Here is a 19,415-nt window from a genome sequence, read left to right as displayed (position 1 = left end):
GCTAAACTGCAGTTACATGCATGAATGGCATAATCACAAGCCTACAATCGAAGAGCCCATACATGCTCTTCAAATGATGCAATGTGCACAAGCTACTTTTCTTCTTTTGGTTTCTGAAAGACAAGCACCATGATACCCTATCAGAATTGTGTGCAGAGTAAAAGACATTAATAATGAATGATAGACAACACCAAAAGGTGCAACAGAAATGCTGTCTAACCAAGAGGTGCAAAAGTACAAGGATGTGCAGGGGTTCTACGGGTTATGATTGTAGACAAAAATACCTTAAAAAGCAACAAGCATGCCAAACAGGAAATTCCTCAATGCTCGCTCTCAATTTCGCATTGCCATTTATTTCAGTGGAAGAGCTCACATTACAAGATTGTAATGGTTTAAGAAAATAGGTTTAATGAAAACCATTATTCCCTCAGCAGACAAGAACTGTTTCTTCTTCCCATCTCCAAAACAACTCTACTATAGATAATGCTGAGAAGCAAACGCATTGCAAAAGGGATCCTATCAAGCCAGTGTTCTATGCAGGAGCCAGTCAATGGGATATTTTTCTCCTGAAAATACCCATGACTTAATTTTTTTTTTTAAAACTCAGTGCAATGTCATGGTCACCGAGTACAATATTAAGTATCAGTTAGATCAAGATCCTCCATTTGTAACAGTTCAAGAATCATTCATTAGCCATTAATAAATAGAACACATTCAAGTCAAATTTCTAAGAATAGATGACTTTAATGCAGACTTCTACACTAATCAGGATGCAGAATTACCCTAGTTATCAGTGCAGCTTTCATATAATCACTGAATAAATATACTGGGTGGATACCAAGAGACAAAGAGCAATCTTGAGAATATATCCACATCACAAGTGTACTGCTTAACTCATTACAGTACATAATTACAGGCTTTTAAAAGTCAAGCTTAGGAGTCATCCGCTCTCAGTATGGCTTCTCAACTTTGGTATCCTGCGCCATGGGTGTTGGCCTTAGGTTTCACAATCTAAGAGTATAATCCCCCTCCTTTCTTAGCAAACCCGAACAGATAAAACCATAAATTTTTGATAAACATAATCCATTTGATCAAGGGTTAACTTTTTTGTGATATGCTGATAATTTCCAGCGTACCAAAATACATTATATACTTAGAACACAAAATTCTATAAAATTGGGTCTGCTGAAATACCAGATTTTTCACAATTACCAGAATTTGGTTATTGCATCACATTCACCACCATAAACTGACATCAACTGGATTCAAATCGTAGTTTGCAGTTCCAGTCGGCACTTAAGAAATATATGGCCCCAGTCCAAGTACACAGCTGCTCACCAGAAACAAAGAGCCATACCAACATTAGATTTTTACATAAATTTCTGGAATCCTTTGTGTATTAAAGACTCAAATTTACAACAAGAACGTGAGAAACATGTGACCCACCAGGCTATGTGGGTACTTGTCTGCAAATGTATGTTTGAATGGTGACGTAGATACTTTAACACAAGATTTAATAAAAATATTAGATTTCTCTCCTTTCTGAAACACTTACTGTACAGTGGTATCACTACCCAAACTGTTGTTCTTTCCCCAGAGAATCCTTTCCTTCTCTCCAATCTGATATAAATTTAACATATCCTAATATTTTTAGCGAGCTTGTATCAGTTGATCTGTATAGGTTGCACGCAAAGCCAGTTTTATTTAGCGCTATGATTAAACGAAATAGCATCTTCCAAGACCAGATTTTTTGATCGCATGGGGTATAACTGCTGGTTATTCCACTATTTTTAAGCCACAAGGTAGTCTACATCTCTGGTATTCCAGCAGTGTATGTGCGCAGCACTCCCTGTTAGGGCAGAGTACTGAATGCCACAAAATGGCGGACTCTCCAGATCTTTCCATCACCTTAAAATGGCGCCCGAGTGGAAAAGGAGAGGGGGAGGGGAGCAGAGACAGGGACAAAGAGGGCCGAGAATGGTGAAATGACGATATTCCTGTAAGAAAACCCCATTCTGAACGAACACACAGCAGTTGTCTGACAAAAAGTTATTGGTAACAAGTTTTTTTGAAAGTTGTATTTCCTCATATCGGTCATTTCGGCGTTCAAGCCATCTAAAAAATCTTCCCATATCGTTCATAATCTCCAAAATTTAGCATTAGTCGAAGGAGGCACTTATACACAGGTTAAACAGATCTATTCTTTAAATAAAATAGTGGAAATCCCTGGATTTGCGCTTTCTCAGATTCCTCTCTATTCATCGTGCTCCTGCACCGACAGCAGCTTTTCCAGAACTTTCCTCCCAGTCACTGTAGTAAGCTAAACACCAACTCTGTACGTTTGCGCAGAAAACACTCCCAGCCACTCTCCACGCAGGCGTATTTCTACTCCCAGCTCCTGCTGCGGTCTGGGCCCTTGCGCAGTACATGGTGCCGCATTTTCCGCGCATGCGTAGATTCCGCAATTTACCTTGGGGTGTGGAAAAAAACCGTTAAGGTGGTACCACGCAGGCGCGGTTAACGTTGGTTCCTCTGGGCTGGGGGATGGGGGAGGGGAAAAGGCGAGGATTTCTCCACGCGTGCGTGTTGCAGCGTGGAGCCGAAGCGACCCGGGGTTTTCGTGGAGCTTGCGCGCCCGCGGTGGCGGATTTCGCGCACGCGCAGTGCAGTTCAATTTTTCGGGTCTGGGGACGAACTGTTAGCGTCTCGAGGAAAAAAAAACCGCGTCAGGTCGGGCGGCGCGAGCGAGAGTGTGTGTGTGCGTTAGCCTAAATGGTGGGATTTTACCTCAAGGATTAACCCGGCCCGGGCCGACAAGGAGCCAAGGCAAACCCGGACTTTCACTCGCACAGAAAAGGAGCCCTATGACTCGCTAAGGATGGTACGAGAAACCAGGCACCTCTGGGTGGGGAATTTGCCGGAAAATGTGCGCGAAGATAAGATTATCGAGCATTTTAAACGGTAAGTTTGGACCGCGCCGTGTGTGGTAAACATTCTGGAGTGCATTATTGTGTGGGCCCGGCCTCGAGGCCCGCCAGGGTAAACTGAAACCGGAGAAAGTGCCGGCTTCTTGCTGCAGCTGTGTGAGTGAGATCGAACACACACACACACACAGGCTGCTGGTTAAGTTCACATCCCTCACTCCGGTAAAAGAGGTCACTGGCTGCCTAACAGTATTCCTATTGTTATGTGGCATTGCTACAATCTCGGGCCGATCTGCTCAAACATCTTTTCTTCTGCCACCCAACCGCTTTTGATCGCTATGGGGAGAAGGAAGATCGTTTATTTAAAAAGTGAAATGAAACACAAACACGTTTTCTGATTTTTGTTCTTTGCCCGTGACTTGGCTGAATTGATTGTGAGAATCGTGTATATGTTTTAAAAACTATTGTATCTTCTGTCTTTTAAAACGTAAAGTTTGCAACTAATTTCATTGTTCATGTTGTAAATATTGGTGGTTTTGCAAGCTCCAGCCCCAGGAGAGGGAAGGATGTGAAGGTCTGACTGTGTTTTAGACACATGGGAGCTGTAATGGAGGACAGGGCTGTCTGTGGGAAACAGGGCTGGGGGAGGGGAGTACAACACAACACATTCACTGATAGCAAAGGTCCAAACTGGCGCTCATCTGCGATCAGAAACTACTTAGCCCTGTACAGCTGAAAAACCTACAAGCACAAGAGAGACTTCTATTAGCAGGGAAATTTATATATTATGTCGTTGAAATCAATTAATTTAAGAAAACAATTTGATATGAAGTTATAGGTACCATGCTTTTAAAATAAGTTGCAAATACCCTGAGAGATTCTGATTTTCAGGTATAGCTGTTGAATTTTGCACAGTTTATTTATATCTCCTAGACAGGAAACAGCCATCCGCGGTGCAGTCAAAGCATCGAATTTGCTTCTCGTGTAGTGAACGGTTGAAATTTGGAAAATGTATTAATTTATTGTATAAAACATAATTAAACGGTGAAAGCCAGTTACTGAGTTTGCAAAATGTTTGTTTCTAACTTTCATTACTTTAATGGAAGACGAGCAGAGTTTTTAAAAATGAGGTTGTATTGATGTAAAAAGGAAATGATAAAATAGGGATACTGAGCGTAGCGTGTGGTGCTTAGCGTGAGTAAAATGGCGGATCCCATTCTCAGCATCACGTTTGGCATTTGAAACATGTACTTGTACCTACCCGTCAGAGGATGTGTACAAAAACCTGATTTACCATCTCGCGTATTTCTAATAGCTTAAAACAGCATTAAGTGTTCCACAGATTCTTGTGATTGCAAAATGCTGCCCAGTAACTTGTTTTGAAAAACAATATACTTTTAAAATGTTTTATTTTACGTTTTTAATCAACATTGCATTTTTTAAATACAAAGGCAAGCCAGAACTGATGGACGACTTAACGTCACTCTTGAAGTACAGAAGCTCGATCTATTAGGGATACTTTTAAATAATGGGAAGAAAACTCATGAGTTGTTTCCTGGGACACAAACACAGAACGATCTTTATGGATTCCCAGACGTGTTAGGAATTTGACCCGGATTTCTTTTACTATATTAAATATACCTGGTTTTGAACGGCATATGTTGGTTAACGGATATTTAAAAATCCAAGGAAGAGGCCAGAAGACCTAAACTTAGGATTACAGTAAAGTTTCTGTCTGTTTAAAATTATGTCACTGTATTAAAACATCATTACGTCTCTTGATCTTTTATGTTGTAAAATGCGTTCGTAAAAAGGACACTGTTGTAGCACCTCTGCCTCGGATCGTTTGCATCTTATTTTAAAATTGCATTACAGGAGTAGATAACGTTGATAGTGGATCCGGTATTTGAAAGTCATATTATTTTGTTCGATGAAAAACAAATGGTAACGTGGAGATAGAGTATATTTTGGCAGCCTTCCATGTTTAGATAAAGGTTTTTAGTAAGGGACTCCTACCTTTTAGGTTGGTGCTGGAGTTGCTTAGTTACGGTTGCTTGGTGATTTGTAAAAAAGCTGTTAAATTATCAGCGTCTTAAGTAAGATCGCGTTTGCAGTTGGTGAAAGTCCTGTATAAAGCCACAAATCGTGCATTTAGTGACTGCGCTTGTTCACAATTAAGAAAAACTTCCGTATTTGTATTCCACATGCAAGCATCATTTTCTTATGATTAAGACCTCTATGTCAAGATTTTATAAATTGTTTTTACTCGTAGTGTAAGGTTTACCCAATAATTATAATGTATGATAATCTTAACATTGTCTCGATGGCAAATTTATCCGATTTATAAGGGAGAAAAACAGGAGCACAGCTGGAAATGCTTTAAGATAGTTAAAAAAAAAACAACCAGATAATATTAGAATAATTCGTTTGTTTCTTTAAGGGACAGAGGAAAATATTTTGCACTATTAGCAATTTCTTACACTGGACTGTGAAAAATCTGCGTTATTAAAAACATTTTAATATTTTTATCATTGCCATGGTGGTTACAAAAAATATTGAGAGTGATTGCGGTTGGTAGAATCTAGTGTCTATTGCTATAGAAGAGGGCTGTATTTCTGCGATACCAGTTTGAAATGCAAATAAACCAGTTCCCACCCCTCCCCCACCAGAGAACGAGAGAAACACGCAAGGGGGAGGGTGCAAAAGGTTTCAGATAGAAATGATCTGGAACAGTGTTATACTTCGGGGGAAAAGTCCAAATAAACTAATAGATTGTGAAACAAACGTCGTGGCTATTTCATCTGGTGCTACAATATTCATAGTGTATTTAGCGCGTTTCATTGTTTTTCGGTTGGGCTATTTTGTAACATTGAGGAAGGGTTGTTAGGAAATCAATGGCATACCTCGAATCTCTTTACGTTAAATGGCATTAGATCGATAGATGCGTTTTTCTTTCGTTGTGTGTGCTTTTTACTGTCTAGAGTTAGGACAGTGTAACTAGGCGTTATTAAAACGGGCGACGTAAGCAGCAAGAGTTGGGTTCCTTCTCTGGCAGAAGGAAGGAGAGATATAGCGTTGGCGTTTCAAATCGCTTACATTTATTTGCCCACGCAGTACTGTCATTTTTTTGTGCATGAAAACAGTAGTCGGAGGCTATGGGTAGGGCGTGCCTTCATTGTGGTCTGTTTTTTTTTTTGCCCAGATAAGCCTGCTTAAATGAAAATATTAAATATAACTCAATTGTACTATAGGAGCAATTGTTCAGGAGACTTTCAAACTGTACAACAACAACTTATTGTATTTTTATAGCTCCTTTAACGTAGTAAAACGTCCCAAGGCGCTTCACTGGAGTATTATAAGACAAAAAAATTGACACTGAGCCACATAAGGAGAAATTAGAGCAGGTGACCAAAAGCTTGGTCAAAGAGGTAGATTTTAAGGAGCGTCGTGAAGAAAGAGAGGCGGAGAGGTTTAGGCAGGGAATTCCAGAACTTAGGGCCTAAGCAACAGAAGACACAGCCACCAATGGTTGAGTGATTTTAATCAGGGATGCTCAAGAGGGCAGAATTAGAGGAGTGCAGATATCTGGGGGCGGTGGGGGTTGTGGGGCTGAAGGAGATTACAGAGATAGGGAGAGACGAGGCCATGGAGGGATTTGAAAACGAGTATGATCATTTTGAAATTAAGGCGTTGCGTAACTGGGAGCCAATGTAGGCCAGCGAGCACAGGGTGATGGGTGAACGGGACTTGGTGCGAGTTAGGACACGGACAGCCGAGTTTTGGATGACCTCAAGTTTACGTAGGATGGAATGTGGGAGGCCAGCCAGAAGTGCGTTGGAATATTCAAGTCTAGAAGTAACAAAGGCATGGATGAGGGTTTCAGCAACGGATGAGCTGAGGCAAGAGCGGAGACGGGCAATGTTAGATGTACAAATCGGTGGTCTTGGTTATGCTGCGGATATGTGGTCGGAAGCTCATTTCAGGGTCAAATATGACACCAAGGTTGCCAACAGTTTGGTTCAGCCTCAGACAGATGTTAGGGAGAGGGATGGAGTCAGCGGCTAGGGAACGGAGTTTGTGGCGGGAACATAAAAAAATAATGGCTTGTCGGACAAGCATTTTGACAAGTTAGAGACCGTGGAGGGGTCGAGAGAAGTGGTAGTGAGGTAGAGCTGGGTGTCATCAGCGTACATGTGGAAACTGACGCTGTGTTTTCGGATGATGTTGCCAAGCGACAACATGTAGATGAGAAATAGGAGGGGGCCAAGGACAGATCCTTGGGGGACACCAGAGGTAATGATGCGGGAGCGGGAAAAGAAGCCGTTGCAGGTGATTCACTGGCTACGATTAGATAGATAAGAATGGAACCAGGCGAGTGCAGTCCCATCTAGCTGGACGACAGTGGAGAGGCGTTGGAGAAGGATGGAGTGGTCAACTATGTCAAAGGTTGCAGACAAGTCAAGAAGGATGAGGCGGGACAGTTTACCTTTGTCACAGACACAAAGGATGTCATTTGTGACTTTTGATGAGAGCCGTTTCGGTACTGTAGCAAGGGCGGAAACCTGACTGGAGGGATTGTACTGAAAGATGTTGCTATTCGACTGTAGTAGAAATCACTTTCATGTTCGGGGTTGAATTTTGGTAACTTTGCATCCGTGGCAAAACACATGCTGTAATAAATAGGTGATACTGGATAGCCCACCTATTTTACATATAAAACTATTGTTTTGCTAAGGCGGTGATGTAGGTTTTGATACAATTGGTTTTCTCCTATCAAAGGAAAAGGCCAACAACTTGCTCTTGGTACCTAGACTGCCTGTCCATTCTGATTATTAATGCTAGTTGTTTATGTTGACATGGGAAAATTAGATCGGACCAGAAATCTGCCAAATTTGACATCTGTAAACTGAATTCTGCTTTCCAAGTTGGTCTCGGCTTCAAGTGGAGCTGGGCTTCTTGCTGGGATCAGTTCGGAGGTAGATTGATACAAATGGTGCCAGGAATGCAGCTGTCATGTCTTTCCTATACCCTCTGCTGCAAAACCTTCTCCTTCCCTTACCCTCTCCTCCCCCAAGAAAGTTGCACGTTCTGTAAAAAATATTATGATTGGGCAGCCTTTCTGAGATCCAGTAGTATAAATGGAGCAATTCCACACAGTTATAGATTCATACACCGATTGTGGAAGTAGTTTCATTATAATGTAATGACATTTTTGTCGTCTTAATCATTTCATCTACATAGCAACACCCTGACTGAAGTTTTAGCCAGATTCAAATTGGACGTTTTCCATCTCTGTGATAGTGGCCATTAACTTCTTTAGAGCGATCGTTAGCAACATTTGGTCACCAGATGTGAGCCAATAAAAAATAATTTGGCATCCACTGTCATTTTATATGTATTTCTAATCCCTATGCATATTTGTGTGCTACAATCAAGGAAACTAGCCACAGGATAGTGAAATGACAAATTTGGCTTTGACATTGCATGGCTAACAGTCAAAAGATGAATAATGAACCCCTACCCTTTTGTCTAAACGTGCTGGCTCCAAACCACCAGTTGAGATTTATTGGCATAACAGCCAACAGAGGTGCCAGCTGCTCCTGGCTACCATGTCCGAGTGACAGAACTGTTGGTTTCACATACAAGGGAAATATCTCCCAGCAGAATGCAAGAGTATCACTGGTGCTCACATTGAACTACTCTATTCTCAGTCATAATTAAAAATAATTAAGACATTTTAAAATTTATATTATTATTTACCTTGTATGCAGCCATTAGTATCTAAGCCCCTGTCTTGGTGGAAGCACTTTGACCTCTGAGTCAGAAGGTCTTTGGATTCAAGCCCCAGTGTAGGACCTGAGACAATAACATGGGCTGGCACTTCAATGCATTACTGAGGAAGAAGTGCTGTTATATTTTGAATGTTATGTTAAACTGAAGGCCTGCCAGCCTGTTCAGATTGATGTAAAATATCCCATAAAAAAAAAGGGTGTTCTCTGTGTCCTGGCTAATATCACCAAACAGATTAACTGGTCATTTATGGTATTGCTGCTTGTGGGACATTGCTGTGCACAGATTCACTGGTGGGTCTGCCTACATTACAGCAGTGACTACATTTCAGTAGTAATTCATTGGCTGTGAAGCACTTTAGGGCATCCAGGGGACATCAAAGTCACTGTCTAATTGCAAGTTCTTTATTTGATAACATTCTGTTAATGATCTTGGCAAACTACTATTATTAGGTGAAAAATGTTTACAGCTGTTGTGTAGCTGAAATTAATTTGAAAAAAGTTCAGTTTCTGGAGTATTTTTCTTAAATAGTAAAGAATACACCAAGTATTTATCGCATCTTAATCTCCAAGGAGCAGGTTTATGATAATGTTATGTACATTATAATTTTTTTTGTTGTGTACTAAAACAGCCCTCCCTAATCGAGAGAGGATTAGAACTGTGAATACTGTCAAATTTAGGATAAAGAAATGTATGTTCAAAAGTTTGTTCAGGGATTTTACCCCTTAATTTGCTTACTCCTCTGCTCTCACAGATGGATTTAGCTACCTCATCATGACATTCTTCATTTTTGAGCTTAGACATTAAGTTTTGGCAGGCTATTTTATCTTGGATGACATCATAACTTAGTCAAATTCTGCCCTTGCCTGATGTCCACACACACGCTCTTTAGGATAGGGAATCCTGGCAGTTTCACCTTCCTCCACACCCCCATCCACCTCGCCCAGGAGTATTAAGACCAATTGCACCACCAGGCTCAGATCAACACCAACCAGGGAATGAACTTGGGACCTTTTGGCTAAGTTTCACATTGAGCAGTGTATTTGATAACAGACATTGGAGAAGTAAAAATGATTATCTTGCTATCTAACCTTTCAGGACAAATTTGGACACATCTGTCAATATATTGGGAATCTCAGAAGAAGAAAATAACTTCACTTACAATTATGACAAAGGGCCTAGTAATCATTGACACATCCAATATCCCAGTGCAATGAGGTGCTCGGTGGAATACAACAACTTGCATTTATATAGCACCTTTAACGTAGTAAAACAGCCCAAGGAGCTTCACGGAAGCGTTAGCAAACAAAGTTTGACATCGAGCCACATGAGATATTAAAACAGGTGACAAAAAACTTGGTCAAAGAGGTAGGTTTTAAGGAGCGTCTTAAAGGAGGAGTGAGAGCTAGAGGCCTCCAGATGTTGGGGCCTAGGCAGCAAAAGGTACAGCTGCCAATGGTGGAGTGATTGAAATAGTGGATGTGTAAGAGGCCAGAATACAATTTGATACAATTCATATTTCTCTTCATAGAAAGTTCATGCAACCTCTCAGTCTATTTTTAATATAAGTACTTGTCCTACCGTTTACGTGGAATAACTAACAACAATGATGTAAGAATTTGGTAGGTTTAATCCTACACTTACAATAGGTAATGTAAATACAGTTGACTAGTTTCATGCATTGCAAATTTATTTGAACCTTCAGAAGGCTTTCGATAAGGTCCCACATAAGAGATTAGTGTGTAAAGTTAAGGCACATGGGATTGGGGGCAAGGTATTGACTTGGATAGAGAACTGGTTGGCAGATAGAAAGCAAAGAGTTGGAATAAACGGGTCTTTTTCCGAGTGGCAGGCAGTGACTAGTGGGGTACCGCAGGGATCGGTCCTTGGACCCCAGCTATTCACAATATATATTAATGATCTAGACAAGGGAACTAGATGTAATATCTCCAAATTTGCAGACGACACAAAGCTGGGTGGGCGTGTGTGCTGTGAGGAGGATGCCGAGAAACTACAGGATGATTTGGACAGGTTGGGTGATTGGGCAGAAGCATGGCAGATGCAATATAACGTGGATAAATGTGAGGTTATCCACTTTGGTGTCAAAAACAGGAAGGCAGATTATTATCTGAATGGCAATAGATTGGGAGAAGGGGAAGTGCAACGAGACCTGGGTGTCCTTCTGCACCAGTCGCTGAAGGTAAGCATGCAGGTGCAGCAGGCGGTTAAGAAGGCAAATGGTATGTTGGCCATCATAGTAAGAGGGTTTGAGTACAAGAACAAGGATGTCTTGCTGCAGTTGTACAGGGCCTTGGTGAGACCACATCTTGAGTATTGTGTGCAGTTTTGGTCGCCTTATCTGAGGAAGGATATTCTTGCCATGGAAGGAGTTCAGCGAAGATTCACCAGGCTGATACCTGGGATGGCAGGAATGACATGTAATACCCACTGGAAATGTTATGTACGCTAAGTATGGTTATCAATCTTTAACTTAGACACTGTATTATCATTGTTATAAATCCCTGGGTTAAAGTTGCCCATGTGAAGGTATGGCAAGAACTTTTAAGGACACAATGTGACTAAGAGCAGACTTTTCATAATTCTGCACCAGTATCAATTGTTGCAGACAGTGAGGCTGCGTAGTCTCCAGGCAGAAACCCCAGGAGGAAGGGGTGGAGTTGGGTTTTTCGAGCGGGAAACAGGAGCGACTGGAAGAGAAGAAGGCAGGAGCTCTGAAAAGAGGGCTCAGGAGGCAAATGGCTGCCGCATCCCGTCCCGGGCTTCCAAACTCGGCCGCCGCCCTTCGTATTAGTAGCTCTGCATCCAGAACTCAAAGTGGGATTCAGTGATCGTGAAGAGAATTCAACGAAGGGGTTCGGAGTCGTAAGTCTTGCAGACATTATACATACCATGAGCTCCAACTTAAGCGCGCCAACGAAAGAGTGCACTCTAATTTGGACACAGGGACAGATTCTCCTTTGAATCCATATAAATGGAGAATGTATGTTTATTATGTCTAGATTCATTCTAATGTATGCAAATGTCTAATTTAGGTCATTGACCCGTAATCTTCTTATACTGTCTGACGTTAAAACTATAAAGTAAGATAATTAGAATTAAGCCATTGTAGTAGTGATCTCCTTACTGGACTACAACAGAGACCACATCTCACATATATCTAGAGAACCGTGAAGGGGTTACATTTTGGGGGCTCGTCCGGGATTGTGGTATATTTATGTCAATAAACTAACAGTATTGAATGCTCAGTGCTAAGAGAGTGGTTTGTGGTTTCTACTGGGCTGTTTGAGCATAAAAGATGGATGTTATTGAGGTTGAAGCTTGGTGCAAACGGAAGCAGATAGCTACTACCCATGCCATTGTGCTGAATGGTGTTGCTAACGATGACCCTGATGATGTCTTGCTAAGGGCTCTGAATTGTGTCAAAGCCTTTGGAAAGGTTAGGATAGTTGAGCGCTGCTTGGATACAGCTACCAAGAAGCAGTTTGTGTTGATCCAGACATCAGAGAACCTGAGAGGTCATGGTTTACCTGAGGCAGTTGGGCTTTCTGAAGAGGCTGGTCCCTGGCCAGTTCAGTTTGTCCCTATCACTACTAAGGAAGAAGAAGGGTTTCAGACCAAGTTGTTGTCATTCTTGAGACAAGAAGGAAAGACTGTTGCTGATGTCAAAGGTCTGATAGGTCCTTCGGCCCTGGATATGAACACTCAGTTGGTCAGTGCCATTAGTTCTCTGGTGGATAAATGCACCAATCTGCCCTTCGAGGCTCAGGGATACCGTAAGCTCCGTATGTTCTCAGGAGTGAGACCAACTCCCAGTGGGGAAGAGGAGTACGACGCCTGGGCTGAGCAGACCCTGCCTCTGCTAGAGGAATGGCAGTGCAGTGACAATGTGAAGAGGCAGAGAATAGTAGAAAGCCTTAAGGGTCCTGCTGCTGACATTGTAAGATTCTTAAAGGCGCAGAACACCTCTGCTACTTCCTTTAACTACATGCAGGCTCTAGAAACTGCCTTTGGAACTACTGAAACCATTTCAGATTTGATGGTCAGATTCAGAAGCACATTCCAGTGTGAGGGAGAGAAGCTATCCAGTTATCTGCTGAGAATAGACAAACTGCTGCATTGTATGTTACGGAAAAGAGGGATTGAGTTGCCTGAAATGAATCGGTTCCGCATTGAACAAGTTGTGCGAGGTGCATTGCTCGAAGACGTGACTGCTCTTCGCATACGCATGACCCATAAGTTGCGAGATCCACCTACCTTCACTGAGCTGCTAAGGGAAGTCAGAGAGGAGGAGGATATGCTTCAGGCCCGGAATGTAGCAAAGAGTGCTGTGATGTCCAAGCTTGTGACTCCTGTTACAGTTCCTACTCCTAAGGGTGATGTCAACCCTGAGATGGAACAGCTGAAGAAGGAAATAAATGTCATGAGAGCCGAGATGGCATATTTTCGGTCTAAGCCCAACACACAAAGGGATGACGCACGGGTGCAAAAGGTTGAACACCCTGCGAAGTCTAACGGCAAAATGAATGATTCCTCTAAAGGATATCCCCATGAAGGAGATAGACCTGGAGTCTTTTGTTATAACTGTGGAAAAGGATGGACATTTCAAGCGAGAATGTAGAGGTGAGGAAAATCTAAAAAAAGTAAATGACCGTCTCATAAAACTTACCAAGAAGTCAGGAAACTACAAAGGGGCACAGTAACGGAATGGCCTGCTGTCCCTGTAGTTAAGACACGTTCCGCTAAGTGCAATAATAGACGAGGGGATATGAAAGACATCATACCTGAAGGTTTAGTAGGGCCGAGTTCTGCTGTATCAATACAGATTGAAGGCATTTATACTAAAGCTATCCTCGACACGGGTTCTCAGGTTACCATACTGTACAGATCCTTCTATGACCGATACCTGACGCATTTGCCGTTAACCCCAATCAGTCTTCTGCAGATCTGGGGCCTTAGTCCTGCTGATTACCCATATGATGGCTATTTGTCGCTGAGGTTGGAGTTCTTGGAAGCTGATGTAGGGACCACTGAGACCATTGATGCACTTGTGTTGGTTTGCCCTGACCCCATGGTGAAAGGTGAGGCTTCCATACTGGTTGGCAGTAATACACCCATAGTGAGACGACTCCTGACAAGCTGCAAAGAGCAGTGAGGTGAAAACTTCTTGAGCACCAGACACATTCACCCTGTTTTCAAAAAGGCTTTTGAGAAACTGCCTGAACTTTCTTCCGATGTAGATGATAGCAAAAGAGGAACCGTGTGGTACGTTCGAGCCAAACCTATCACCCTGCGTCCTGGAGGAGTGGCTAGAATCCCTGGGATACCAAAATTCCCTGGAACGCCAGGTACTGAAGCCATTCTGATAGAGTCACCTGATGATCCTGCAGAAGAGTCACGGTTTCCAAATGAGCTTCTGGTGAGACCAGAGTTGCAGACCCCGACAGCTGTGATGTCAAGGAGAGTTACAGTGACCGTGAGGAATATGTCAGGCAAAGGAATCACATTGAGGAAAGGAATGCCGATTGCGCATCTGTTTCCTGTAAATGTACTGTCGTCACATGTGAAGGAAGAGTCCAAAGTTAACTCAACCGGAGATCTGACACCCTCCTCCTTCAACTTTGGAGATTCATTCGTTCCTAAAGAATGGAAGGACCGATTAGTCAGGAAGATGATGGAGCGGAGAGGAGTTTTCTCTACTCATGAGTTTGATGTTGGTTGTAGTAAGAGTACTTGCCATTCTATCAGAATTACCGAGGATAAACCCTTTCGGGAGAGGTCTCGACGGCTGGCACCAGCTGACATCGAAGCAGTGAGACAGCACCTGTCGCAGTTAAAAGAAGCTGAGATCATTACCGAGTCCAGGAGTCCTTATGCATCTCCTATAGTGGTGGTGAGGAAAAAGAATGGAAAGATTCGGATGTGTGTGGACTTTAGGACGCTTAACAGACGTACTATTCCCGACCAATACACCGTTCCAAGAATTGAGGATGCACTGGCTTGTCTTAATGGAAGCAAGTGGTTCAGTGTGTTGGATCTCAGAAGTGGATACAAGTAGACTATCCTTTATCCGAAAACCTCGGGACCAGCCATGTTTCGCTTTTCGGAAAATTTCGGATTTCGGAAGGTATTTTATAAGACTGGGAAATTTGTCGGGGGTGGGTCGGCGGTGGGGGTCGGCGGGGGTGGGGGTCGGCGGGAGTGGGGGTCGGCGGGGGTCGGGGTTCGCGGGGGGCCGTCGGCGGGGGTCGGGGTCGTGCGCTACGACTTACGCTGAACGAAAAAACCTTCGGTTTTTAGAGGGTTTCGGTTTTCGGAAGTTCGGATAAAAGGTAGTCTACCTGTACTACCAAATACCGATGAGTGAATCGGACAAAGAAAAGACAGCCTTTATATGTCCAGTTGGGTTCTACCAATTTGAAAGGATGCCACAGGGAGTTTCAGGCGCTCCAGCAACTTTTCAAAGAATAATGGAACAAACAGTTGGGGACATGAACTTGCTCGAAGTATTGGTGTACTTGGATGATATCATTGTGTTTGGGGCAACCCTTGAAGAACACGAAGCTCGGTTGCTGAAAGTGCTTGGTCGCCTGGAGGATGAAGGTCTCAAGCTATCATTGGACAAGTGTCAGTTTTGCCAAACATCCGTGTCCTATGTGGGGCATATTGTATCACAGGATGGAGTAGCCACAGATCCATCCAAGATCGAAGCTGTTACCACATGACCCAAACCGAACACAGTGACTGCCTTGCGGTCATTTCTTGGGTTCTGCGGATATTACAGGCGCTTTGTGCAGGATTACTCCAAAGTGGCCCATCCTCTGAATCAGCTGCTGGCTGGTTACCTCCCACCAGCTGAGAGGAAGAAGAAGGCTAAAGGTAAAGAGAACAAGGACTACTTCAAACCCTCTGAGCCTTTTGGTGTTAGATGGGATGAGAAATGTGAAGAGGCCTTCCACACCTTAAAGCAAAGTCTTACTCAAGTCCCCGTGTTGGCTTTTGCAAACCCACAGCTGCCATATGTGCTACACGTTGACGCCAGTCAAGAAGGGTTGGGTGGTGTGTTGTATCAGGACCAAGGAGCAGGGCTGAGACCCGTAGCGTTCATCAGTCGCAGTCTTACGCCATCAGAGCGTAACTACCCAGCTCATAAGCTAGAATTCTTGGCGTTGAAGTGGGGGGTGGTGGATAAGCTGCAGGATTATCTGTATGGAGCGAAGTTTGAAGTGAGGACAGACAATAATCCATTAACCTATGTGTTGACTTCGGCAAAACTTGATGCCACCGTTGGCTTGCTGCACTATCTGCTTACGACTTTAGTCTCTGGTACAGACCTGGGAACCAGAACATTGACACAGATGCTCTGTCTCGTCACCCACACTACCAGAAACCAGAGTGGAAAGATGTTGCTTCAGCAGATGTGAAAGTAATGTGTCAGATGTCCGTGGTATCTGGACCAAAGAATTCATTTCATGCCCGAGAGATTGCCCACTTGGGAGCGTCAATGCATGCTGTTCCCCAGGCATTTTGCAACCTTTCCAGTTTGGATGTACAAAACTTACCCATGTTGTGTTCATCTGAAATATCCAAAGCACAACAGGAGGATCCCTGTATTCATGAGGTGTTTTCAGCTCTCCGTCTGGGTGATATTACACAGATCGACAAATCAAAACATCCTGACTGTCGTCTGCTCCTAAGAGAATGGGACCACTTGGAAATTAAAGAGGGAGTGTTGTGTAGAATCACTCACCCACCCACTAAACCATGTCATTCACAGTTGGTCCTGCCTGAAAAGTACAGGGAAATAGTGATGAAGTCTTTGCATGATGACGCAGGTCATCTGGGAGTAGATAAGACCTATGGGTTGGTCAAGGACAGATTCTATTGGCCGCGTATGAAGTCTGCGGTTGAGGAGTTCTGCAAGTCCTGTGCACGCTGTGTCCAGAGAAAGACTTTACCTAAAAGAGTTGCTCCTCTGTTTCACATGCAAAGTGATGGACCTCTAGACCTTGTCTGTATGGATTTTCTGTCCATCGAACCCGATTCCAGCAATACCGCAAATGTCTTGGTCATTACAGATCATTATACTCGCTATGCCCAAGCTTTTCCCACAAAGGATCAGAAAGCATCCACCGTTGCCAAAGTGTTGTGGGAGAAATACTTCATCCACTATGGACTGCCAAAGCGAATACCCAGTGATCAAGGTAGAGACTTTGAAAGTAGACTTATACATGAGTTGTTGTCCATGCTCGGGATTGAGAAGTCAAGAACAACTCCATACCATCCTCAGGGAGATCCTCAACCTGAGCGGTTTAACCGTACTTTGTTGGACATGCTTGGAACGCTGGATTCAAAGCGAAAGAACAAGTGGAGTCGGCACATTGGACATCTTGTTCATTCTTATAATTGTACCCGAAATGACACTACTGGTTTTTCACCGTACTACCTCATGTTTGGACGTGAAGCGAGGATGCCGGTGGATTTGTGTTTCGGAGTATCCAGCGATGGCACATCACAGAGAACTTACCTCAAGTATGTATCTGACATGAGAAAGGAATTGCAAGCTGCTTATGAACTTGCTGAGTCTGTTTCTGCCAAACAGAATAAAGGAAATAAGCAGAGGTATGACCAGAAGATCCGGTTTTTCCCAACTCATGCCTGGTGACCGAGTTCTCATACGGAACCTAGGACTTCAAGGGAAACATAAGTTAGCAGACCGCTGGGCTTCTACACCTTACATTGTTGAAAGTCAAATGTCACAACTACCTGTGTTTCAGCGAAAACCTGCAGGTGGGAATGGACCCATAAAAATACTGCACCGGAATCATATCCTGCCATTGGGACAGCAAGTGCGTCTGGATCCGCCAGCGGATAATGAGCCGACACCTAGTAGGAGAACGCTACAGAGAAGAAGAAGGAAAAAAACGAGAAACCAGGAAAACTTTGTTCCAGAAGACAGAAAACCCATGACACAGTGTGTGGATCATGAGGAACCTGATGAGTCGGAAGATGAAGAATGGGATCTATGGTACGACCTCCCAGAAAGACGCATAAGACAGAATCTGGATGAATTGTCTGAACCATTTAGCTCAGACTTGGACATGGTCTGGGAAGAACCAGATGCTTCCGAGAAGGAGATAAAAGAGACGGAAAGGCATGATAACAAAGGAACCAACGCCTCCAACGTAGTTGAAGGAACTGAAGACCGGGTATCCGAAATAAGGAGCTCACAGCGAGTTAAGAAGGTTCCTGAAAGTGTAATGATAGCCCCTACGGTTCGATATGTTACCTCCCTTTATACATGGTTGGGAAGCATGCAACCACTTATGTGTAAAGTTCATTAGTCATGGGGACATGCCTATATTTGGTAGGGGGGAGTGTAATACCCACTGGAAATGTTATGTACGCTAAGTATGGTTATCGATCTTTAACTTAGACACTATTATCATTGTTATAAATCCCTGGGTTAAAGTTGCCCATGTGAAGGTACGGCAAGAACTTTTAAGGACACAATGTGACGAAGAGCAGACTTTCCATAATTCTGCACCAGTATCAACTGTTGCAGACAGTGAGGCTGCGTAGTCCTCCAGGCAGAAACCCCAGGAGGAAGGGGGTGGAGTCGGGTTTTTCGAGCGGGAAACAGGAGCGACTGGAAGAGAAGAGGCAGGAGCTCTGAAAAGAGGGCTCAGGAGGCAAATGGCTGCCGCATCCCGTCCCGGGCTTCCAAACTCGGCCGCCGCCCCTTCGTATTAGTAGCTCTGCATCCAGAACTCAAAGTGGGATTCAGTGATCGTGAAGAGAATTCAACACGAAGAGGTTCGGAGTCGTAAGTTGCAGACATTATACATACCATGAGCTCCAACTTAAGCGCGCCAACGAAAGAGTGCACTCGAATTTGGACACAGGGACAGATTCTCCTTTGAATACATATAAATGGAGAATGTATGTTTATTATGTCTAGATTCATTCTAATGTATGCAAATGTCTAATTTAGGTCATTGACCCGTAATCTTCTTATACTGTCTGACGTTAAAAATATAAAGTAAGATAATTAGAATTAAGCCATTGTAGTAGTGATCTCCTTACTGGACTATAGAATACTGTCTACAACAGAGACCACATCTCACATATATCTAGATAACCGTGAAGGGGTTACAGACGTATGAGGAGAGATTGGGTCGATTGAGCTTGTACTCGCTGGAGTTTAGAAGAATGAGAGGGGATCTCATTGAAACTTATAAAATTCTGGCAGGACTGGACAGACTAGATGCAGGGAGGATGGTCGGGGAATCCAGAACCAGGGGTCACAGTCTAAGGATAAGGGGTAGGCCTTTTAGGACAGAAATGAGGAGGAACCTCTTCACCCAGAGAGTGGTGAACCTGTGGAATTCTCTACCACAGAAGGCAGTAGAGGCCAATTCATCTTCTATCTATCTATCTTAAAGGATAGTGGTGTCTGTCTGTCTGTCCGGGCATCACTCAAAAGTTATAGAGCGTGCCTACACATATGTTATATCAAAAGAAAGGTTATGATTAGGAGGGTCTCCTAGGCGTATTTACTTTTTTGGTCAGACAAAAATTGTTCGGACAGTGGACAAAAAACGCTCAAAATTCCGCTCATTAGCGGTTGGCCAATCATACGGGGGAAATCTGCTCATTAGCATTGAGTGACTTGAAGGTTGA

General features: G+C 43.3%; 1 protein-coding gene across 4 annotated transcripts in view; it reads left to right on the top strand.

The window, feature by feature from the left end:
- Positions 1–2,592: 2,592 nt before the first annotated feature.
- The window catches only part of spen (spen family transcriptional repressor), a 106,014-nt gene continuing 89,191 nt past the window's right edge, over positions 2,593–19,415 (top strand). For all 4 annotated transcript variants that reach the window (XM_085966987.1, XM_085966988.1, XM_085966989.1 and 1 more), the window contains exon 1: positions 2,593–2,961. In XM_085966987.1, the coding sequence (XP_085823113.1) occupies positions 2,879–2,961 (83 nt within the window). In that variant the 5' untranslated portion in view covers positions 2,593–2,878. The remainder of the gene's footprint in view (positions 2,962–19,415) is intronic.

The sequence above is a fragment of the Somniosus microcephalus genome, chromosome 25, assembly GCF_052327205.1.
Source record: "Somniosus microcephalus isolate GS21.2 chromosome 25, FLI_Smic_1.0, whole genome shotgun sequence".
Taxonomy (NCBI): Eukaryota; Metazoa; Chordata; class Chondrichthyes; order Squaliformes; family Somniosidae; genus Somniosus; species Somniosus microcephalus.
This window is presented reverse-complemented; position numbering and strand designations above follow the sequence as displayed.